The sequence below is a fragment of the Prosopis cineraria genome, unplaced genomic scaffold (assembly GCF_029017545.1).
Source record: "Prosopis cineraria cultivar Desert tree isolate PC_DT_omini unplaced genomic scaffold, ASM2901754v1 PC6, whole genome shotgun sequence".
NCBI classification, from domain to species: domain Eukaryota; kingdom Viridiplantae; phylum Streptophyta; class Magnoliopsida; order Fabales; family Fabaceae; genus Prosopis; species Prosopis cineraria.
Window position 1 is genome coordinate 43,219,882 of NW_026555337.1, and position 25,159 is coordinate 43,245,040.

The 25,159-nt window shown below is 33.6% G+C and overlaps 2 protein-coding genes across 24 annotated transcripts; both read right to left on the minus strand.

Moving 5' to 3' along the window:
- Positions 1–2,089: 2,089 nt before the first annotated feature.
- On the minus strand, positions 2,090–11,980 carry LOC129313084 (putative disease resistance RPP13-like protein 1). 14 transcript variants are annotated; one of them, XM_054955956.1, is made up of 12 exons: positions 8,302–11,979; positions 7,384–7,455; positions 6,562–6,619; positions 6,050–6,096; positions 5,869–5,945; positions 5,085–5,202; positions 4,536–4,853; positions 4,151–4,267; positions 3,888–4,015; positions 2,998–3,291; positions 2,512–2,836; positions 2,090–2,415 (listed from the first exon to the last, which is right to left on the minus strand). In XM_054955956.1, exon 1 carries the CDS (start codon positions 11,768–11,770, stop codon positions 8,324–8,326), a length of 3,447 nt encoding a protein of 1,148 aa, XP_054811931.1. In that variant the 5' UTR covers positions 11,771–11,979; the 3' UTR covers positions 2,090–2,415; positions 2,512–2,836; positions 2,998–3,291; positions 3,888–4,015; positions 4,151–4,267; positions 4,536–4,853; positions 5,085–5,202; positions 5,869–5,945; positions 6,050–6,096; positions 6,562–6,619; positions 7,384–7,455; positions 8,302–8,323. The 14 variants fall into 14 exon arrangements, with proteins under 14 accessions (XP_054811931.1, XP_054811930.1, XP_054811929.1 ...); XM_054955955.1 differs by having other exon boundaries at positions 6,540–6,619; XM_054955954.1 differs by having other exon boundaries at positions 6,509–6,619.
- Positions 11,981–14,016: 2,036 nt separating this feature from the next.
- LOC129313083 (putative disease resistance RPP13-like protein 1) lies at positions 14,017–24,083 on the minus strand. Of its 10 annotated transcripts, XM_054955941.1 has the most exons (8): positions 20,339–24,083; positions 19,448–19,521; positions 17,764–18,100; positions 17,110–17,507; positions 16,516–16,639; positions 15,520–15,666; positions 15,254–15,383; positions 14,017–14,425 (listed from the first exon to the last, which is right to left on the minus strand). In XM_054955941.1, the coding sequence occupies exon 1, from the start codon at positions 23,950–23,952 to the stop codon at positions 20,359–20,361; it is 3,594 nt and encodes a 1,197-aa protein (XP_054811916.1). In that variant the 5' UTR covers positions 23,953–24,083; the 3' UTR covers positions 14,017–14,425; positions 15,254–15,383; positions 15,520–15,666; positions 16,516–16,639; positions 17,110–17,507; positions 17,764–18,100; positions 19,448–19,521; positions 20,339–20,358. The 10 variants fall into 10 exon arrangements, with proteins under 10 accessions (XP_054811916.1, XP_054811915.1, XP_054811913.1 ...); XM_054955940.1 differs by having other exon boundaries at positions 15,520–17,507; positions 17,764–17,868; positions 17,965–18,100; XM_054955938.1 differs by having other exon boundaries at positions 15,520–16,639; positions 17,168–17,507.
- Between the last annotated feature and the right edge of the window lie 1,076 nt (positions 24,084–25,159).

Consider the following 25,159-nt stretch of genomic DNA (forward strand, 5'->3'; position numbering starts at 1 on the left):
TTGGAGAAGCTAAGGAAGGAATAAGCTTTTAGTGAATTATATTTTTCAGTAAACAAAACAAATGACTAATAAATACATAATAGAGCAATAAGCTGCAAAAAACTAGCACTTTTTGTTCTGAATTCATTCACAAGTTGTTTAGTTCTAATTTTAAAATGACCAACATTCATACATTGCAGCTGGAACTTTTAGAAGACAAAGTTCTTATAACAATTTACAATCTCTTAAGTTCTCACTATAAGAATTTTTCATCTATGTCTCTTAATCCTTCAAGGTCAGTTCTCTAACATCACAATGTTCAGTTTCTCAACATCAGTACAAGTAGCAAGAACCAGAAAGCCAGGCCAGGATCACAAAATTTGCTATGAATTTGATCTCTTATATGGCAATATTGTTCTTGAAGTTTCCATTTCCTAGCAACTTGAAAATTAGCAATTCAATATGAAAAGTTTAGTGCAACCATATAACTCAAAAGCTAGCAATGAAAAAATTTTCAGTTCAATTACATTACATAATTTTAAGTTTTTAACCGAGTCTTTGAAATATTATTTTGGCCAATTTATGTATTTAAATTTTAAAAAATATTACTAAAAAAATATGCTTGTATAGGTAAAAAGTTTAAAATATAAATAAAAGGTAAATATATGTGCTTTAATTTTTTTGGTAATTTAAATAATTTTTAGATAATATTTATATTTAAAGAAGGAATATTTTGGTCCAACATATATAATTTAACCGCCAACGAACATTTGGGTGGATGGAAATAAAATATTAAAAATAAAAAGGATGTATATGTAATTAAAGTAAAATAGATGGAAAGTCAAAATATTTTCCTATAAATATAAACTATTTATGTAGCAAACTCTAATTCTTTATATCATATTACTATTCTCACTTTGTTTATGCAAAATTGATTTTGATGTCTTGATCAAAATGCATTGGAGTTGGACTTAAATTTCTTTAAATATTGGAATTGTTTGGCTATAATTTAGTAATTATGCAAAATTCTCCCATTAAATAGAGTTAACTACAAAATTTATACAATCAATTATATCATTCACTAATAATCAAATTTTTTTTATTATCTACTTTTTATATCCTCACCCCCGTTTTTCTTTTGTAATTTCCATCTCTTGGCTTCTCGCCCTTTTCTTTTCTTTCCTAATCCATGTTCCTCTAGAGGGATGACAGATCCCGAATGATAATTATGGCGGGCAAAATTTTAAATAAGGTGAAATATGAGGGATAATCAGAATTAATTTTAGCAATTTTTATAAAGAAAAAATAAATAACTTGCCGCCACTCCAACAGAAAAGGTGCATGAGGACATAGGAAGTTTTTCTGTGGCGATGGATCATGATGATTCAATTTTTAAGCATGAATGAAAATTTTCTACTGAGGCAGAAAAAAGTTCTAATCCTCATATCTTAAACCAAATCATGTAGCAACATCTCCTATCATATACTCCCTCCAGACTACAACATAAATTATAATTAATTAATTTACAATTAAAGTTAGTTGAAACTTTAAGTTCTTAAAAATGCCCATACCTTTTTATTTATACTCTTATTAAATACTCTATATAAAATTCTTGATAATAGCAATTAAAATTTCAAAGCATGATTTTTTTCCAAAAAAAAAGTAATAAATAATATAGGGATATAGTTAAAATAAATAAATATAATTTTTTTAATGCCCTGTATTTTCCAATGCCCTGTATTTTACTTTGATAGTCTGCTTTTAATTTCCAAAAAATGAAAAGGAATACATGTGCCCGCCACACACATCTACATACGTAAGTATACACAAGCATATGTGTATAGCTTTCTTGATCCATTTACTATCAAACATTGGGCTCTGTATTTAGATATTCTTGAAAAATTAAGATAAATGTACTATGGTATTATATTTATGATAAATCAAAAGGAAATTCGTTTAGTTATATCAGCATATGACAAATCAGATTCATATGGAATGGTTGTTCAAACCAAACAAATTGGTTAGCTGCAGCAACCTCAACACAACCTTGGCTCTACATTACATAAATACAGAGAGAGAGAGAGAGAGAGAGAGAGAGAGAGAGCAAAAGGAAAAGAAATAAAGGGGATAAACAAAAGGCATTTGAAGGAACATATGAATTCGGTTACCACATGGAGAGTTGCAATCTCTAAATGACCAATATATACAGTAATATATTAGCTCATAATTTGAAATACCCTTTGAATAGGTCTCTCTGGACCAACTAGCGTACATTGAATAGAAACAAAACAATTTACAAGCTCAACAACAAAGGACCGACCACTAAATTTAATTTGTTGACAATTGTAGCATGGAACATGATTCTTCCCTAACTATGAATATGATCTCTTGCATTGTTCATCAGAGGAATGGATCATTCAGCACAACACTGTAGAACTGAAAGGAAAGGATTATAAATTCAGTTTTGTCAAATCGCATAATTGGGCTTCTTGTTTGTGGAATAGACTGTCACATGAAGAATTGAATACTCACCCTTGACTAAATGAAGTTAGCTATTGGGATTTGCCACAAAGCCTTTTTTTTTTTTTTTTACCCATCATTTTTTGTTGTTGTTTTAATAGCTTTGACAGCATCTCTAGCATGCTTGCAAATTCAGAAAAATGTACATGAAATGGTTCAAACATTGGCACTACACTACTTCACTTATTCTGACAAATCAACAAGCTCCTCATGCTCCCAAAGACATCAAGATAAAAGCCTTCCACCCTTAAGAATCAAGCCATGAATGGCACTGGGCATTGTCATAATTGAAAATACAGCATGCTAGGCACCAAAGCATTCGGTTTCCACCGCTTGACTGAGATTATAACAACAAATTCAGACAAAATGAAAATGAATGAATCCCAAAGCATAGCAATCAATCTTGGCTTCACTAGATTTCTTGAGGAATAGTGAATAGTTATAAAATTAAAAAGGGCAGTGCTATATAAAAAGCCAGATTGCAATCTCATAAAGTACCTGCAACCAGCAAAGATTCCAGTTAATATGTCCAGAACCATATTCCCACCCTATCCAACCCCATTGTTCATCTGCACTTTTGACAACTTGCACAAGAATACCATCAAATGCTGTGGACGATGAAGACCAGAACTAGGAATAGCAGCACATGGGAAGATAAGGTTAGAAATGGTGGAGGCTTCAAGCATGTGGTTCCGTGGACAAGATTTGTTGTGAGGATGTGATCATCACAAATTTGCTTCACATACATTGAAACTCATGATAATCCAAAGACATGATCTTTCCTTAGCATTTCTGCATATGGATAAAGAGATAAAAGCATGAGAAAGAATCATAATTATACTTTAGTTGGATTTTTGATGATTTAGTCATCATTTGGAGAGTCATTTATCATAAGAAAATTCGAAATGACTAATCCTCTATATTAGATTGTTATTTATCTTTATGAAATCATTCACAAAAATGAAACTGAATACATCAAGATAAAACCACCCATGATAGTGGTGACATTATTAGAATTGGGAACGTAATTAGTATGTGAGGCATCAAAATAATATCCAATAATTATCCCCACTAAACTTAGACTTTCACAGCAAATAATGCAGACATCATGAAATGAATGAATCTCAGAAGTCCAGCATTGAATTTTGGCATGATTACATTTCTCTAGGAATTATGAACAATAATAAAACTCTTAACAAAAGAGAGATTCAAATAGAAAAAAGTAATCACTTTAGTTTCATTTAACATTTTAGTGCAATACTATAGAGAATAACTTCATAGGCATATATCAGTTAAGCAGTTATCTGTTTCTCTTGGCACTGTTCTCGGACATTTATCAATGTTTAAGAAACAAAGTCACGGAAAGAGATAAAAGGACTGGGGGGTACTTGAATCATGGGAGACTAATTCAACCATTTGAATTTTCCCTCATGCTGTTAGTTTTTGGCAGTTGTTTCATTTGTTGCTACATTGATTGACAAGCTGGTACGTAGTTTTGTTCCAGAGTCAAATCCAGCTACAGATAAAGAATTAAAAAGTGAAACAGATGATTCAAAAAGGAGAAGTAGATGCAGGACAAAGTAAGCTCAGGCGTTTAATGTCAGCAATAAACAGAACAGAAGATTTCCCAACCTCCACAGAAAAAACATACCCGAGGCTAAAAGAGGAGAAAATTTTTCAGGTAATTGATCTCACATAAACTGATCTCACATAGAATCAATGCTGTGTGTTGGTCACTTCAATAAGACCAACCGAAGTCTAGTTGTACCTGCAACCAGGAAAACTTAAAGCCAATTAATTTATCAATTCACACATTTTCAACATCCAGTGCAAGGGAATATAAGAAAATCAACAAAAATTGCAGTTAATGTGTCCAAAAACATACTCCTATCCTTTCCAACAGGGGAAAAAAAGTAGAGTTGGAGAGTTTTACTGTCAAATTCTTAAAAAACCAAACAACTTCGAGGAATTCAAACCTCTAGAAAAAGAAACCAAAACATAGCAGAGCTTTATTTTCAGGAAAGGAGGACTCTTACAAAACAAAAATGAGCCAAAGCAGAGTAAGAACATCCACACCCCTCTGATGGAAAATGATAGGTCCTCCTTACTTCCTTGCATGTTAAAGAGCCAAACAAGAACCAAACTAAAATATCCATAGAAAATTAAAAGCACCATTGTTCATCTGCACTTTTGATAACTTCCTCAAAGAATACCGTCAACTGCCAAGAATGAAGACTACCACTAGCATAGTGGAAGCTTCAAGCAAGTGGTTCTATGGACAATTCGTAGATTTGGTTTACATATATACATGAGACTCAAGATAGTCCAAAGACATGGTCTTCGGCTTAGCATTTCTGCACATGGAATAGATTTCATGAGGAATAGTAAACAGTCATAAAACTCGCAAGTCTTGATAAGAAAGAGTCAAATTGAACAATGGAATCAATTAGTTTCATAAAATACTATTGCGAATAACTTCATAGGTATAAATTGGTTAATGGTTATCCTTTTCTTTGAAATGTTATTGGACAAATATCAATCGTAAAGAAACAAAGCAACAGAGGTAAATAAAGGACAATAGGTACCATTGATCGTTTGCAACTAATCCATAAATTTCATGTGTGCCATTGGTTTTCGCCAGTTGTTCACTTGTTGCAGCTTTCATGGACAAGATTGGCAAATTTATTTCAGATTCAAATCCAACTACAAATAAAAAATTGAAAAGTGAATAGAAGATACAAAAGGAGAAGTAGATGCAGGACAAAGTAAGCTTCAGGTGCTTAGAGTCAGTTACAAATAATTCAAAAGATTTGTCAACTTCTATTGAAGAAAGAAACCATGAGATAAAAGAAGAGTATAGAAAGAAACATTAACACAAATAGAAAGCTTTTCAAAGGTGATCAATTATGATTCAATTCTCAAGCATGCCTAAAACTGAATTTCAATATCTTCACAATTGTTTTCAGCAGAGTATTGTCTAAGAAGTTCTAATCCTCGTTTAGCAGACTTCTTTCCAAATAAACAAGATTCCCTATCTTAAACCAAATTCATACAACTGTCTCCCATCATATATTTTGATGTGGTTAGATTCAAAGTTTCCTATTATCTAACGATTGAAAGTAGAAAAGACTATAGATTTTTGACATTTTACTATCAAATTCATCAAAATAATAAGTAACCTTATCCTGGAATTCAAAACTCTAGAAAAAGAAACCAAACACAGCAGAACTTCAGTTTCAAGGAAGGTGATTCTTCCAGAACCACGATAAGAAGGAGTACAAACAAATGGAAAATGATGGATCCTCCTTTGTTCCTCTCAGTAGAAAATTAAGAGCAATATCACAACTAGGGTGGTGAATAGAATCTAACCCCATTGTTCATCTGCACTTTTGATAACTTTCTCATAGAACAATGCCGAGGAAGATGAAGACCACAACTAGGACTACCTGCACATGGGAAGATAAGGTCGGCTAGCGGAAGCTTCAAGCATGTGGTTCTATGGACAAGATTTCATGCGAGGATGGGATATTCACAAATTTGCCTTTCGTACATTGAAACTCAGGATGGTCCACATCTATGGTATTGGGCTTAGCATTTCTGCACATGGAGAAAAATAAAAGCATGAGATAGAATCATAACTACACAGGCAAACATGTCTGTTTTGAAATTCAAATTATTGCTGGTGTGCATTAGGTGTTAGATAAAACAAAACTCATGTAAATTTTGCCACACAATCAGATGATGTGCATGAGTTTCTACGTAGCCGTGAGGGCATAATTACTGACATTTCTCGTGGTTGTAGAATTATGAACACTCAATGAATGAATGAATGATGAAAAAGTTAAGGCGCTAACTTTTAAAATTCTTGAGCTTGTTGTTAAGGCAAGAAAAACGGTTATAGATTTATGAAACTTTTCATGATGATCATATTATTAGGATTTTCACGTCCAAAAAGAGCCTACAAAAGTGGATCCTAAAAGGGTAAAACATATCCTTGGAAACTACCAACAATGTAAGAGTAGTATCATTAGCGAAATCACATGTTGCCTACTGGAAAAGCACCATGAGATGCTGAGGAAACTCAGGATAGTCCAAAGACTTGATAATTGGCTAAGCATTCCTACACAAGTAACAACAATGAGCTTTTAAGTAAATGGAGATAGCATCATAATTAAACATGTACACAGAGCTTTAATCTTGCTGTAAAATCAGATACTCCTTCCCATCCTCAATGAAAGAGCTAGATAACTAATTCACATAGATTGAGGAAATTAATTAAGTTGGTTAGTTGTAAAGATTGTATGTTGATTTTCCTAAAATAACCCTTCCTTTTAATCATTTACTACCTCTATTAAAAAAATATAAGGCATTTATTTTGAGGTTAGATATTAAAAAATATAAGGCTTTTTTTAATTTTCAATGTATAGTTAATGAGTTTTTGTTAAAAAAATCGTAATAAAAAAATCAGTCAACCCTTCAACTATCTTAAAGTCAGCTAGAGAAATTTTAAAGTAACGAATTTTTTTTCCCAAAAGTAATAATTATTTACATGAAATTATTTGATATAAATAAGAAAAGTTTTCAAATATGATTATTATTGTCAAAATACAATCTGAACACATGCAACTTAAAATGATCTAATTTCGTTTACCAAAAATAAAATAAAATAAAATCATCTAATTTCAAAGTTTGGTTGAACAAGTGGCAATGATTAGAAGATGTCGTCATTTATTAATGATTCGTACACGCTCACGTTTTTCTGCAATAATTTTGCTGCTCACAAATACTTTTAACAGTTGCACATCATTTTTAATTTTATGAAAGATAGAGAGAGTGAAAAAAATAAATTAAATCCAAGAAACGCAATGATATTAAAGTACTAACCTAATTAAGAAAGAATATTAGGGACGAAACTCTACATATGCATCATAACTCCCAGGTGAATGAATGAATGAACTGTCAACAAGAGACGAAAGAAAGGTAAAATATTAAAAGTTAAAATTACAATATTGGTTCAGCCACGGAAGAAACAATATTTTATTGTAAAGGGATTCAATAGTGCAAGGCTTCTTATTTATGGGTAGGGGCGTACTCCAACTCCAACAAATGCCAATTTTTGTTTTTTTAATTATATTCATTTTCATGGTATTATTTTTGTTGAGAATTATCATGAACTATAATATTTTCATGATTTTTTAGACATTTCTTGTCATTACAATTTTTTAATCCCTTTAAAAATTCAAAATTTATTTTTAACTTAATATCATGAAAAAATAATTGATACTCCCTCCGTTAAAAAATGCAAGGCATTTTTTGACGGGTTGAATGTTTAAAAATGTAAAACTATTAAAAGTATTGGAATAAGATTCGGTTAAAAATGCCTTACATTTTTTAACGGAGGGAATAGTTATTTATCATATGCAATTTTTTTAAAAAAATACTTTTCATTCTAATATTAATTTTATAAAGAATATATATAATTACATTTTTTTAAATAATTCTTTTAATATATTTTTCAAAAAATAAGTTTCAACTTAATAAACAACAAAAAAAAAGAAAAAAAGTAAACGGACGAAACCAAACAACTCATTTAAAGTCCCAAAAAAAAAACTCTATAATTGTTAATCCAAGGATTAAAACTAGGAGACTGGGTGCTTATTGAGTTTCAAATTCCCATGTAAAAAAAATAATTACAATGACAATTTCGTGGATTTTGAGTAGACTACAAAATATGTTGCCTTTACTTTTAGTTTGTTTTTTAAAAAAAGTGAATGTCAAAACAATGGAAGGTAAAAAACATACCTGTAAGGGAATGCAGTTCCATCTAATCCATATACACCTCTGGAATGTGAGAAATTTTATGCCAGCCTGGTCCATCCACTTTTTGTTGGTACCGCTGCTTTAGTAATGGACTATTTCCTCCAATATGTATTGAAGAAAGGGAGTCGGGTAAACCTTCCTCTGGAAAAGAATGGAGATTTGGGCAATCCCAAATCTCTAAGGATCGAAGAGATGTGAGGGAGAGAAGGCCATTGTTGTTTATTTTTGTCAAATTTGAACATCCATTGAGAAAAAGAGATGTTAGATTGGGCGGCAAATGTTGCTCTTCTAAGAAAGACGCGGCATCTTCAAAATCATGACCACCCACGGATAACTCTTGTAGAGAATGAAGCTTGTGCAAGCCCCAGCTCATACGACAAGCTATGAGTTTCGGACAACTTTTTATTGAAATCCTGACAAGGCTTGAAGGAAAACCTCTTTGAGGAACCAATTGTAGCTGTGGACATCTCTTCAGCTCTAAAGAACGAAGACAGGGGAGCTGTGCATGCATGTCTTCAAGAAGTGACTTCAGATGGGTCATGCCAGAAAGGGTGATATTTTCGAGTTTCGGATAAGAGGAATGTTTAATAGGGAATGATTCAAGTTCCAAGCCTTCACATCCTGTAATTAATAGATATCCCAAACATGGAAGGCGTAGAGGAAGGGATTTCCTTAATTTCGGACAGCTTTCTATAAACATGAGTTCAAGGCGAGGAAAACATTCACCTTCAAAATGCTTCCATTCTTCCAATTCCCCCATATCTTTAATTAGCAAATTTTCAAGGGATGGAAACGGAGCAATTGATAAATTCTCCCCGTAAAACTCTGACCCAATCTCCTTTATTCCTTCTAATTTAGAAATTCGAAGCATCTTTAGAGAGGGCAGCTGCCCAAGTGGTGGTAAACAAAAGCAATATTTACATGCCCTCAAGTCAACAGATACTAAATTAGGTAGATAAGGAGCATCCATCCAGTCCGCAAACCTTGTGCCACCATAGTTTTTAATAACAAGATGGTTCAAGTTGATATGAGGTTGAAGAGCCTCCAAAACGGACATTTCATTTTGTGAATCCACATTGTTTCCACTCCATCGCAAAGTTAAGTTTTTCAAGTGATTCTTCTCTTTCATATTGGCCACCTTGGCATCCATTGGATCGTTGATGTTATCCAACTCAAAAATCTCAAGCCTGCCTAACTCTCTAATATTGAATTTTCCTAACTCTCTAATATTGGGCCAGCTTTGCTTTCCCACACAGAATCTTGTCAATACTTGAAGATGTTCCATCCTTCCAATGTTTATTGACATCTCCCTTATGTTAGTCCCAACCAAATCAAGATGTCGAAGATTGATGAGATTGTGCAAATCTGCTGGCAATTCAGCCAAAGACCTACACCCTCCCAATTTCAACGATTGCAAACTGAGCACCTTACAAATTGAATCAGGTAACTTGCTGATCCCAGTACCTGAAAGGTCTAAATAATGCAAATTCATTAATTTGTACAAATCCTCGGGTAACTCAACAATTTCACGGCAGCAGATCAATTTCAAAGTTTGCAAATTATACACGGTGCCGATTGAATCGGGTAACTTTTTAATCCTACTACGAGAGAGGTCTAAATAACGAAGGTGCTTTAAATTCCTTATACCATCACTTAATTTAGTGATAGTTGAAACCAAATTCAAGCTCAAAACTCGCAGGTGCTTAAATCTTGAAAACATTTCAACCTCAACCTTACCACCAATAGGACCGTACATTTCTCGTGGTAGAGTAGCAAAACATCGTAACTGCTCACACTCATAAATAGGTTCCAATGATAATTCATCCTTTCTGACAAAAGTTGAGAATGAACAGTAGCGTATCCTTTCATTAATATTATTTTGCACCTTATCACCCTCCATCATCAAACAAAATCCTTCGGAGACTGATTTCGCTAAATCATTTATCAGGTCGTGCATGATTAATTTGTCATCATCAAATCTTGATTTCTCAACAAATGACCTTGATTCTAGTTCTTCCAAAATTTCATTCCCCAATTCCTCCACACTTTTATTTCCTTGGTTGCAACGTATCAAATCCTCTGCCATCCACATTTGGATTAGAGACTCCTTGTCAATTTCAAAGTCTTTAGGAAATATAGAACAGAACGCAAAACACCTCTTCAAATGAGAAGGAAGATAATGATAACTTAGCCGTAGAGCTGGCATTATATTACTCTTTGGTAACTGCCATATCTCACTCTCAAGAATTTCATTCCAATAGTTCTCTGAAAATTTTGTTTGCAAGAGGCTACCCAATGATTTTATGGCCAGAGGCAACCCGTCGCACTTTTCAATAATTTTTTTGCCAATTGCCTGTAGACTTGAACACAAGCTAGCATCGTTGTTTTTGAACGCATGTTCCTCAAATAACTTCCAACCATCTTCTTCATTCAGTAAAGCTATGCGATGCACTTCAACAGAGACCATGGCTGATGCTACCTTTTTATCACGTGTTGTAACAAGGATCTTACTTCCAGAAGCCCCAGAACGAAAAGGAACTTGTAATGATTCCAAATCGGATTTCTGGTCATTCCAGACATCGTCGAGAACCAGCAACAATTTCTTCCCCGTCAATTTCTCTTGCAGTTTCAATTGAAGCTGATTTAGATCTTCATGTTCTGTTATTGGACAGTCAAGTGCAGAAAGTATTGTTTTTGTAATTCGGAAAACATCAAATTCTTCGGAAACACACACCCAAGCTTTGAGCTGAAATTGATCCTTCATCCTCCGATCATTGTACACCAGTTGAGCAAGAGTGGTTTTCCCCGAACCACCCATACCCACTACAGAGATCACAGACAGTGGGCCCCTGCTCAGATCTTCATTAAGTAAAAGACGAATTATTTCTTCTTTATCACCATCTCTACCATATATGCGGGACTCATCAGCCACCAGAGATGTAGTTGGCAATCTAGAGGATACTTTCCCACCAACTCCAATCTCGCTACGACCACCAGAGATTTTCTTCAATCCCAGAGCATCCTTTTGTTCTTTAAGCAAATCCAGGTCGTGAAGCACTTCCTGGATTCTAGCTTCCATGCGTTTGTCAAATGAATTAACAAAACAAGTACAGAAGCGTCGTACCTTACTGGTAGCAGGTTGAGTCTTAGCTTCGATCTTTAACCTGATCGCCTTTGTAGCAATCTCATCTAAGAGGTCATCAGCCACATAAACAGTATGTTTGAGCTCCTGAAGCCACTCCTTGACATTAGAGCTTGTGTATTCCCTTGCTTCTGCATCATCAAGCACTTCATTCACAGAGATGAGGTTGATCTTGAGGTCGTGGAGCAATTGATCCACGAGCTTTCTTGACCCGAAGCAGTTGTTTGTGCTAGAAGTAGTACCCAGCCTATCAAAAACGACCTGAAGAAAAGCAGAGAGAAATGCTCCACCCACAACCTCAGCAGCCATTGTTTCTGGTATGCTTATCAGAGGAGATCAGTAGAAGAAATCAAGAAAGTTCTTTGGGAACGAGAGCGCAGAAGAGCGTAGTGTTGAATAATAATAGAGCTTATTTTCTTTCTTCGATGGGAATAATCTCAAAGCCGCGTGAAGGGATAATAAAGTTGGAAGCTTCAATTTAATTGGTTTGGTAGGTTTTCTTGTCGGCCAGTAACTGAAGCGAAGGGCAATAATGCAGGCTGCTTTAATTGCTTTTACTTAGTACTTTGCCAGTAGTCGGAATGTGAACACTGTGACCTTTTGGCTGTTTCATTCTAAATCTTTTTTCCCCCTCTCTGAATTGATAAATGACGTTAGCATCGTCGGAGGTTGGTTGCATGTTCATTGATAAGTTAAGAAAACCGCTGTGAATTTTTTTTTTTTAATACAAGACATCATTGCCCCTCTTCTGATTTCCTACAAGTTGTAATTAATATTATCTATATATTAATAATCACTTCTCAATATCCGCGAATGCTTTATTGTTACATGTGCAGTGTGTTTTAAATGATTTGTAATCAAGATAACTTTACTTTCTTTTGATTATTTTTTCAATTTATTTCCAGTTTTTTTAAAAAAAAAAAAACGTGGAGGCAGCCCCACTAAGGAGGAATTTTCATACGCACTTTGGAAGACTTGCTGCCATTGACTAAAAAGCAAGACTTTCATTTTGAAAAAATGAGTAAGAATACTAATGATAATTATACGTATTAAAATATTAAAATTTCAATAAAAAGATCATGAAAATTAAAAAAATATGAATATTCAGTTGAAAAACCAATTACAAGACAAATAAAAATAGTTGAAAATTCAGAGATTATAAAAACCTATCAATGAATGAATACGTTGTTAGATTGTCACAAATTTAAGAATCACGGTCAGACTACTAAGGTTAACGGTCAACAAAAATTTTTTGTCAATCGTTGGATTTTGAAAAATGCGTCACATTGCACGTTTAAATATTTTAAAATATCAATTACATTTCCAAAAAAATTTTAAGGGCAAATTTTATAGTTTATCCCTTAAAATTTAGAGATTAACATTTTAATAGTTAAAATAATGATAATTGAGTTAAACTTAAAAACTTAATGATAAATAATTAGTTTTTTATATGTTAATATTAAATGTTTTAATTAAAAAATATGATAAATATGATTGGAAAAGGCCAAGTTGAGGTGGCACCATTATCATGTGTAGTCAAAATTTTAAGGAAGACGTAATGTAGTAGTGTACCTAAATTTGAACCTTATTGCCTTTCAAGGTGACCCACGTGTTCTCTCTTGATCTACTAGTCTATTTCCCTGGACTGTGTTCGGGTTGAAGGAGGGGGTTTGGTTTTGTTGAAGGAAAAGGGGAAGGAGTTTTTAATAACATTTTATATTTAGTTCAAGAGGAAAGATGAGAGGAGGTTATAACCAAATTACTATTATATTCATATATATTATTTTTTTATGTTTATAACTTTTATCTTATATAAATTAATTTAGGGAAAAACCATTTTGTTGGCATCTATAATTTCTCTCAAAATTTAATTTGGTACCTCTACTTTTTTTTTTCTTTCTATTTCCTCCACTGAAGATGTTAGCCCTTCTGATTGGAAAATTGCCTGAAGGTGAACGGAGGAGAAGATGATGTTAAACTAGAAAGTCCAAAAAGGGGGAGGGTTCACGTGCGACTGGAGATAGGTGATTCGTGATCTTTGTTCATGCAACTAGGCAACCTACAATCACGAGATAGGCAACTCTATGCTCCCAAGTTTCAACAGGTTCTCTCTCATCCCCTCCGTTGTTTTCTTTCTGTCTTCATGCTCCCTTATTCACCTTCATTTCATCTTAGCTGACTAGATGCAAGCAGCCCAAAGTGAGACTGGGAATGTTCAATCTAGGGAAGTTGAATTGAGGGCTAAGATCCAAAAGGCAAAATAGAGCCCGGAGAAAGCCATGTCTCACTGCATCCAGTCATTGAAATAGGAGCTCTAGCACACTAAGAAAGAATTGTAGGAGATGAAGGGGAGAGAGTTAAGGTTACTGAAACAAGAGGGACGATCCAGATAATGAGAACCTTAAGTTCATTGCTAATGCAGTGATTATAAATCCAGATATTGAGAACCTTAAATTCAGAGATTATAAAACCTCATTGTTAATAAAAACCAAAGTATCCTGTTTCCACAACTTGACTGAGATTATAACAACAAATTCAGAGATAATGAAAATGAATGAATCCCAAAGAACAGCAATCAATCGTGCCTTCACTAGATTTCTTGAGGAATAATGAACAGTCATAAAATTAATAAAGGGTAGTGCTATATAAAAAGCCAGATTGCAATCTCAAAGTACCTGCAACCAGCAAAGATTGCAATTAATATGTCCAGAACCATATTCCCACCCTGTCCAACCCTATCGTTCATCTGCACTTTTTACAACTTTCACAAGAATACGATCAAATACTGTGGAACATGAAGACTAGAACTAGGAATAGCAGCACATGGGAAGTTGAGGTTGGAGATGGTTCAAGCATGTGGTTCTGTGGACAAGACTTGTTGTGAGGATGGGATCATCACAAATTTGCTTCACATATATTGAAGCTCATGATGGTCCAAAGACATGGTCTTTGCCTTAAGCATTTCTGCATGTGGATGAAAAATAAAAGCATGGGAAAGAATCGTAACTATACAGGCAAACATGACTTTTTTAAAATTCAAAATATTGCTGAGGTGCATAAGGTGTTATGAACACACAATGAAGGAATGATGTAAAAGCTAGGCAGTTACCTGATACAATTCTTGAGATATTTAAGGATAAAGACAAGTATAAGGGTTATAGATTCATGAAACTTTGCAGGATAATCACATTATTAAGATTTTCATCTCCAAACTTGAAAAATATTTTGTCCATCCTTAGAGACAATTTAGTGGATTTTTGATGATTTAGTCATCATCTGGAGAGTCATTTATGAGAAGAAAATTTGAAATGACTAATCTTCTATATTAAATTGTTATTCATTTACATGAAATTATTCACAAAAATAAAACTGAATACATCAAGGAAAACCCATCCATGATGGTGGTCACATCATTAGAATTGGAAACTTAATTAGTATGTTAGGCATTGAAATGATAGCCACTAATTATCCCCATTGAACTGAGACTTTGACAGCAAATAATGCAGACATCATGAAATGAATGAATCTCAGAAGTCCAGCATTGAATTTTGGCATGACTACATTTCTCTAGGAATTATAAACAAAAATAAAACTCTTAACAAAAGAAATATTCATATAGAAAAAAGTAATCAGTTTAAGTTTCATTCAACACTTTAGTGCAATCCTATAGAGAATAACTTCACAGACATATGTCAGTTAAGCAGTTATCTTTTTCTCTTGGCAATGTTCTCGAACATTTATCTATGTGTAAGAAACAAAGTCACAGAATGAGAGAAAAGGACTGTGGGGTACCTTTGATCATGGGAGACTAATTCAACCATTTGAATTTTCCCTCATGCCATTAGTTTTTGGCAGCTGTTTCATTTGTTGCTACATTGATTGACAAGCTTGGCACGTACTTTTGTTCCAGATTCAAATCCAACTACAGATAAAGAATTAAAAAGTGAAACAGATGATACAAAAAGGAGAAGTAGATGCAGGACAAAGTAATCTTAGGTGTTTAAGGTCAGCAATAAAAAGAACAAAAGATTTTCCAACTTCCACAGAAAAAAACATACCCAAGGCTAAAAGAGGAGAAATTTTTCAGGCAATTGATCATTCATTTGATCCATAACACATAAACTGATCTCACATAGAATCAATGCTGTGTGTTAGTCACTTCAATAAGACCAACCATAGTCTAGTTGTACCTGCAACCAGAAAAACTTCAAGCCAATTAATTTATCAATTCACACATTTTCAACAGCCAATGCAAGGGAATATAAGAAAATCAACAAAAATTACAATTAATGTGCCCAGAAACACACTCCTATCCTTTTTCCAACAGAAGAAAGTGCTGAAAGTCACAGAAAAGTTCACTGTCAAATTCTTAGAAAACCAAGTAACTTCATCAAGGAATTCAAACCTCTAGAAAAAGAAACCAAAACATAGAAGAGCTTTATTTTCAAGAAAGGATGACTCTTACAAAACAAAAATGAGCCAAAGCAGAATAAGAACATCCACACCCCTCTAATGGAAAAAGATGGGTCCTCCTTACTTCCTTACGTGTTGATGAGCCAAACAAGAACCAAACTGAACTATCCATAAAAAATTAAGAGCACCATTGTTAATCTACACTTTTTGATACTTTCTCATAGAATACCATCAACTGCCGAGGATGAAGACCACCACTAGCATAGTGGAAGCTTCAACCATGTGGTTCTGTGGACAAGATTTCTTGTGAGGATGGGATCATCATAGATTTGCTTTACATATATACATTGAAACTCAGGATAGTCCAAAGACATGGTCTTCGGCTCAGCATTACTACACATGGAATATATTTCTTGGCTTCACTAGATTTCTTGAGGAATAGTGAACGGTCATAAAACTCTCGAGTCTTAACAAGAAAGAGTCAAATTGAACAACGGAATCAATTAGTTTCATAAAATACTAATTCGAATAACTTCATTGGTATACATTGGTTAATGGTTATCCTTTCTTTGAAATGTTATAGGACAAATATCAATCTTAAAGAAACAAAGCAACAGAGGGAAATAAAGGACAATAGGTACCATTGATAGTTTGCAGCTAATCCATAAATTTCAATACTCCATGTGCCATTAGCTTTCGCCAGTTGTTCACTTGTTGCAACTTTCACAGACAAGATTGGCAAATTTATTTCAGATTCAAATCCAACTACAAATAAAAACTTCAAAAGTGAATACAAGATACAAAAGGAGAAGTAGATGCAGGACAAAGTAAGCTTCAGGTGCTTATTGTCAATTATAAATAATTTGAAGAAAGTAACCATGAGATAAAAGAAGAGTCTATAAAGAAGCATAAACACATATAGAAAGCTTTTCTAAGGTGATCAATTATGATTCAATTCTCAAGCATGCCTAAAACTGAATTTCAATATCTTCACAATTGTTTTTAGCAGGGTATTATCAGAGAAGTTCTAATCCTCATTAAGCAAGCTTCTTTCCAAATAAACAGGATTCCATATCTTAAACCAAATTCATACAGCTCTGTCTCCTATCATATATTTTGTCATTTTCATGTGGTTAGATTCAAAGTTTCCTATTATCTAACAATTGGTATAGGTTTTTGACATTTTACTATCAAATTCACCAAAATAATAAGTAACTTTATCCAGGAATTCAAACCTCTAGAGAAAGAAACCAAACAGACCAGAACTTCGGTTTCAAGGAAGGTGATTCTTACAGAACCATGATAAGCAAGAGTACAATAAATGGAAAATGATGGGTCCTCCTTTCTTCCTCTCAGAAGAAAATTAAGAGCAACATCACAACTAGGGTAGTGAATAGAATACAGCCCCATTGTTCATCTGCATTTTTAAAACTTCCTCATAGAATAATGCCAAGGAAGATGGAGACCGCAACTAGGACTACCAGCACATGGGAAGATAAGGTTGGATAGAGGAAGCTTCGAGTATGTGGTTTTGTGGACAAGATTTCATGTGAGGATTGGGATCTTCACAAATTTGCTTTACATGCATTGAAACTCAGGATAGTCCAAATCCATGGTATTTGGCTTAGCATTTCTGCACATGGAGAAAAATATAAGAATGAGATAGAATCATAACAACACAGGCAAACATGTTTGTTTTGAAATTCAAAATATTGCTTATGTGCATTAGTTGTTAGATAAAACAAAAATCATGTAAATTTTGCCACACAATCAGATGATGTGCATGAATTTCTATGTAGCTGTGAGGGCATAATTAACGACATTTATTGTGGTTGTAGAATTATGAACACTCAATGAATGAATGCATGATGAAAAAGTTAAGGCGCTACCTGATAAAATTCTTGAGCTTGTTGTTGAGACAAGTAAAAGGGTTACAGATTCATGAAACTTGGCATCATGATCATATTATTAGGATTTTCATTTCAAAGAAGAGCCTGCAAAAGTGGATCCTAAAAGGCTAAAACACATCCTTGGAAACTACTAATAATGTAAGAGTAGTATCATTACTGGAATCACAAGCAGAATCCAACCATGTTGCTTATAGGAAAAGCACCACGAGATGCCGAGGAAGATGATGATCACAACAAGGATTGGCAATACATGGGATGGCATATGATTCTGGGAAACTCAGGATAGTCCAAAGACTTGGTATCTCGCTAAGCATTCCTACACAAGTAACAACAATGAGCTTGTAAGTAAATGGAGATAGCATCATAATTAAACATGTACACTGAACTTAAATCAAGGGGCAAGAATTCTCTCCTCTTCCTTTTTCATCCTCTCCCCTTCTTTTCCTTTTTAACCATTAGATTAAAATTTGGATGGTTTATATTTAATCTCCTATAAAATTATTATTGGAATGTTAAAGTATAAAAAATATAAAATATTAAAATCCAAACTAAAATTTACTATGAACAATTAAAAAATACAATAAAAATAAAAAAGAATATTACATAGGAAATCAAATATAGACTATCATAACCTTGATCTAATGGTTAGAAATCAAGCAGATGATGGGAAGAAAAGTGGAGAGAATCCTCACCCTAAAATCAGATACTCCTTCCCATCGTCAATGAAAGAACTAGATAACTAATTCAAATAAATTGAGGAAATTAATTAAGTTGGATATTTGTAAAAATTGTATGTTGATTTTCTTGAAGTGCCCCTCCCTTTCAATCATTTACTTCCTTCGTTAAAAATATATGGCATTTATTCTTAGGTTAGATGTTAGAAGATATAGGGACCTTTGTAGATATAGTCCATGTTATATGACCAAACCAAGCAAATAGCTCAACATTTATCATATTTTGCATTATGGCTAATTTATTATATTTGTTAATAATATACAATTGTATGTCAATGATAAATCCCTCGTAAATTTTCAAAATTTTAATGATAAACTCCTTGTATATTAATGTAAACTGACGTTACTTCCAATTTTTAAAAAATTTGGTCCATGTTTCCTAGATATAAGATTATTTTCAGCTAGTGGACCAATTTATCCAAAAATATAAGGCATTTTTAATTTTCAATATATAATTAATCAGTTTTTCTTAAAAAAATCATAATAGATAACTCAATCAATCCTTCTACTATCTTAAAGTCAGCTAGAGAAATTTTAAAGTGAAGAATTTTTTTTCCCTAAAATTAATAATTGTTTGCATGAAATATAAAAAGTTTTCAAATATTATTATTATTATTATTATTATTTTGAAATGATTATTATTGTTAAAATACAATCTGAACACATGCAATTTAAAATCATCTAATTTCTTTTACCAAAAAAAAAATAATAATGATAAGATCATCTAATTTCAAAGTTTGGTTGAACAAGTTGCAGCGATTAGATGTCATCATTTATTAATGATTCGTACACGTTCACGGTTTTCTACAATAATTTTGCTGCTCATAAATACTTTTAACAATTGCACATCATTTTTAATTTTATTAAAGATAGAGAAAGAGAAAAAAAATAATTAAATACAAGAAACGCAATAATATTAAAGTACTAACCTTTAATTAAGAAAGAATATTAGTGACGAAACTCTATATATGCATCATGACTCCCGGGCGAATGAATGAAGGAACTGCCAACAAGAGATGAAAGAAAGGTAAAATATTAAAAATTAAAATTAAAATATTATTTTGAAATAAAACTGTCTGAGAAATAAACAATTTTTTTTTAGAGGCCAAAGAAGAAACAATATTTTCTTGGGAAGGGATTCGATAGTACAAGGCTTCTTATTTTATGCACATTATCCGAAACCTTGATCAATCCTGCCCTGCCTGAGCCATTTAGGCGTACTCCAATCCAAATGCCATTTTTTGTTCGTTTTTAAATTATATTAATTTTTGTTGAAAATTATCCTGAACTATAATATTTTTATAATCTTTTAGACATTTCTTGTCATTACAATTTTTTTAATCCCTTTCAAAATTTAAAATTTATTTTTAACTTAATGTCATGTAAAAATAATTGATAGTTATTGATTATATGCAATTTTTTAAAAATTATTTTTGATTCTAATATTAATTTTATAAAGAATATATTTTCAATGATAATAATTATATTTTTTTAAAGAACTCTTTTAATATATTTTTCAAAAAATAAGTTTCAACTTAATAAAGAACAAAAAAAAAAAAGTAAATAGACGAAACCAAACAACTAATTTAAAGCCCAAAAAAACAAAAAACTCTACAATTGTTAATCCAAGGATTAAAACTAGGAGACTGGGTGCTTATTGAGTTTCAAATTCCCATCTAAAAAAAAATAATTACAATGATAATTTTGCGGATTTGAGCAGACTACAAAATGGTGCCTTTATTTTGGTTTAAAAAAGAGAGTGAAAATGTCAAAACAATGAAATCAACTTATTAATGGAAGGTTAAAATAAAATAAAATACCTGTAGGAATGCAGTCCCATCTAATCTATACGCACGTCTGGAATGTGAGAAATTTTATGCCAGCCTGGTCCATCCACTTTTTGGTACCGCTGCTTTAGCAATGGACTATTTCCACTAATCCATATTGAAGAAAGGGAGTTGGGTAAACCTTCCTCTGGCAAGCACTCGAGATTTGGGCAATCCTCAATCCATAACCATCGAAGAGATGTGAGGCAGAGAAGGCCATTGTTGTTTATTTTTGTCAAATTTGAACATCCAACAAGATGAAGTTTCGTAAGATTGGGCGGCAAATGTTGCTCTTCTAAGAAAGACTCGGCATTTTCAAAATCATGATCACCCACTTGTAACTGTTTTAGAGAATGAAGCCCTTGCAAGCCCCAGCTCATACGACAAGCCATGAGTTTCGGACAACTTGTTATTCTAATATTGAAAAGGACAAGGCTCGAAGGAAAACCTCTCTGAGGAACCAATTGCAGCTGTGGACAGCTCCTTAGAGTTAATTCACGAAGACAGGGGAGCCGTGCATGCATGTCTTCATGAAGTGACTTCAGTTGGGTCATGCCAGCAAGGGTGATGCATATAAGTTTCGGATAAGAGGAATCTTTCATAGGGAATGATTCAAGTTCCAAGCCTTCACATCCTCCAATATCTAGCCATTCCAAACATGGAAGGCATAGAGGAAGGGATTTCCTTAATTTCGGACAGCTGAGTATGCGGATGTATTCAAGGCGAGGAAAACATTCACCTTCAAAATGCTTCCATTCTTCCAATTCCCCCATATTTTCAATTATCAAATATTCAAGGGATGGAAACGGAGCAATTGACAAATTCTCCCCGTAAAACTCTGACCCAAGCTCCTTTATTCCTTCTAAATGAGAAATGTGAAGCCACTCTAGAGAGGGCAGCTGCCCAAGTGGTGGTAAACAAAAGCAATATTTACATGCCCTCAACTCAAGAGATACTACATTAGGTAGATAAGGAGCATTCATCCAGTCCGCAAACCTTGTGCCACCATAGTTTTTAATAACAAGACGTTTCAAGTTTATATGAGGTTGAAGAGCCTCCAAAACAGACCTTTCATTTTGTGAATCCTCATTGTTTCCACTCCATCCCAAAGTCAATTCATTCAAGTAATTCTTCTCTTTCATATTGGCCCCCCCGGCATCCATTGGATCACTGATGTTATCCAACTTTAAAATCTCAAGACTGCCTTGAAGACAATTGAGTTCTCCTAACTCCCTAATATTGGACCCGCTTTGCTTTCCCACAACGAAGCTTGTCAATCCTTGAAGATGTTTCATCCTTCCCATGTTCATTGGCATCTCCCTTATACAAGTCCCAACCAAATCAAGATGTCGAAGATTGATGAGATTGGGCAAATCTGGTGGCAATTCAGCCAGAGACCCACACCCTTGCAATTTCAACGTTTGCAAACTGCGCACCTTACAAATTGAATCAGGTAACTCGCTGATCCCAGTCCTAGAAAGGTCTAGATAATGCAAATTGATCAATTTGTACAAATCCTGAGGTATCTCAACAATCTCACCGCAACTGTCCAATTTCAAAGTTTGCAAATTACACATGGTGCAGATTGAACCTGGTAACTTTTCAATCCCACTATTAGAAAGGTCTAGATAATGCAAATTGATCAATTTGTACAAATCCTGAGGTAACTCAACAATCTGACCGCAACTGTTCAATTTCAAAGTTTGCAAATTACACATGGTGCAGATTGAATCTGGTAACTTTTCAATCCCACTATCAGAGAGGTCTAGATAACGAAGGTGCTTTAAATTGCTTATACCATCACTTAATTTAGTGATAGTTGCAACAGAATTCAAGCCCAAAATTCGCAAGTGCCTAAATCTTGAAAACATTTTAGCCTCAACCTTACCACCAGTAGCACTGTACCGTTTTCGTAGTTGAGCAAAACAACGTAACTGCTTGCTCTCACAAATAGGTTCCAATGATATTTCATCATCCTTGTTGACGAAACTTGAGAATGAACAGTAGCGTATCCTTTCAATAATTTCATTTTGCACCTTATCAACCTCCATCCTCAAACAAAATCCTCCAGAGACTGATTTCGCTAAATCATTTACAAGGTCATGCATAATTAATTTGTCATCAGAAAATGTTGATTTCTCAACAAATGACCTTGATTCTAGTTCATCCACAATTCCATTCCCCAATTCCTCCACACTTTTATTTCCTTGGTTGCAATATATCAAATCCTCTGCCATCCACATTTGGATTAGAGACTCCTTGTCAATTTGAAAGTCTTTAGGAAATATAGAACAAAATGCAAAGCACCTCTTCAAATTAGAAGGAAGATAATGATAGCTTAGTCTTAGAGCTGGCATTATATCCTCATCACCATCTGCTAACTGCCATATCTCGCTGTCAAGAATTTCATTCCAATATTTCTCTGAAAACTTTGTATGCAAGAGGCCACCCAATGATTTTATGGCTAGAGGCAACCCTTTGCACTTCTCAACAATTTTTTTGCCAATTGACTGTAGATTTGAACACGAGTTAGCATCCTTGTTTTTGAACGCATATTCTGCAAATAACTTCCAGCCATCTTCTTCATTTAACAAAGTTATGTGATGCACTCTAATAGAGGCCATGACTGATGCTACCTTTTCACTACGTGTTGTAACAAGGATCTTACTTCCAGAAGCCCCAAAACAAAAAGGAACTCGTAACGAATCCCAATTGGAGTGGCGCTCATTCCAGACATCATCAAAAACTAGAAAAAATTTCTTCCCCGTCAATTTCTCTTTCAGTTTCAATTGGAGCTGATTTAGATCTTCATATCCTGTTATTGGACATTCAAGTGCAGAAAGTACTGTTTTTGTAATTCTAAGAACATCAAATTCTTCGGAAATACACACCCAAGCTTTGAGCTGAAATTGATCCTTGATCCTCCCATCATTGTACACCAGTTGAGCAAGAGTGGTTTTCCCCGACCCACCCATACCCACTACAGAAATCACAGATAGTGGGTCCCTGCTCAGATCTTCATCAAGTAAACGACGAATTATTTCTTCTTCATCACCATCTCTGCCATATATGCGGGACTCATCAGCCACCAGAGATGTAGTTGGCAATCTAGAGGATACTCTCGCACCAACTCCAACTTCGCTACCACCAACAGAGCTTTCCTTCAGTCCCAGAAAATCCTTTTGTTCTACAAGGGACTTCAGGTCGTCAAGCACTTCCTGGATTCTAGTTTCCATGTGTTTGTCAAATGGATTATCAGCGGCAGTCAAGCAGCCTCGTACCTTATTGAAATCAGTTTGATTCTCAGCTTCTATCTTCAACCTGGTCGCCTCAGTAGCAATCTCATCTAAGAGGTCATCAGCCACATAAACAGCATGTTTGAGCTCCTGAACCCATTTCTTGACATTGGAGTTTGTGTACTGCCTTGCTTCTGCATCATCGAGCACTTGATTCACAGAGATGAGGGTGTTGTTGAGGTTTCTGAGCAATCGACCCTCGAGCTTTCTAGATCGGAAGTACTTGTATATGGTAGAAGTAGGACCCAGCCTATCAAAAACAACTTGAAGAGCAGCAGAGAGAAATGCTCCACCCACAAGCTCAGCAGCCATGGTTGCTGGTATGCTTAACAGGGGAGATCAGCAGAAGAAATCAAGAAAGTTTTTTGGGAACGAGAGCGCAGAAGAGGAGTAGCGTGGAATAATGATAGAGCTAATTTTCTTTCCTCGATGGGAATAATATCAAAGCCGCGTAGATGGACAATAAAGTTGGAAGCTTCAATTTAATTGGTTTTGGTAGATTTTCTTGTCGGCCAATGCTTGGAGCGAAGGACAATAATGTAGATTGCTTTAATTGCTTTTACTTACCTTGCAAGTAGTCGGAGTATGGACACTTTGACCGTTTGGGCTGTTTCTTTCTAAAAATTTTTCCCTTTTTGAATTTGATAAATAACGTTAGCATCGCTGGACATTAGTTGCACATTCATTGATAAGTTAAGATAACCGTTACGATTTTTTCCCCTGATACAACCGTTATGATATTTTAAAACAGTGATTAAAAATAAACTTTTCATTTTGCAAACTAACATTTGTCTATAGATAGATCTCCTTAGAATATTTTTTTTATATTTTTATAACTAGTTACCTGCATTGTTTTTATAATTAATTATCCACATTGTCAATTATATACTCACTTTGTTAAAAAATGTGAAACATTTTTAATCAAATATAATTTTAATAAAATAATTACTTATTTTTGAATAACATCATATTTTTTATACTTACTCTTATTTAATTAAGATGTTTTACTTAAAAAAATATAAATAATTTATTTATTATGGGAACTTTTAAACAAAGTACATTAATTATATCTTGAATTGTTAAAAATATCTTATATTTTTTAATATTTAAATTTTTTAAAAAAATATTTTATATTTTTTAATAGGGCAAATACGTTTTGTAATTTCTTGTTTCAGACGCTACATTTTGATTGTTTAGTTAATATTCACCTTTATGTTTTTAACTTTAATCTTTCAGTTATAACAAATATCAACAATAATAACCCCTAACCAATTAAATGAAGTTAACGACAAGAATTATATTAAGTCACCACTCCTTGTTTTATAAATAAGTCATTTTTAACTATCTCCAAAATTAAAAAAAGAGTTAAATTATTAATATTATCAAAAAGACAATAATTTCTCATTTTACCCTTATTAAATATATCATGTTTAAAAATAAACTATCTTTCTTATATGGTATGTAACGTTTTACTTTACTAATAGAAAATAACAAAAAGATAAGATTAGAATAATGTTAT

Coding starts and splice junctions, on each gene's coding strand:
- LOC129313084 (XM_054955958.1), bottom strand. CDS start 11,770: ATGGCTGCTGAGGTTGTGGGTGGAGCATTTCTCTCTGCTTTTCTTCAG.
- LOC129313083 (XM_054955943.1), bottom strand. CDS start 23,952: ATGGCTGCTGAGCTTGTGGGTGGAGCATTTCTCTCTGCTGCTCTTCAA.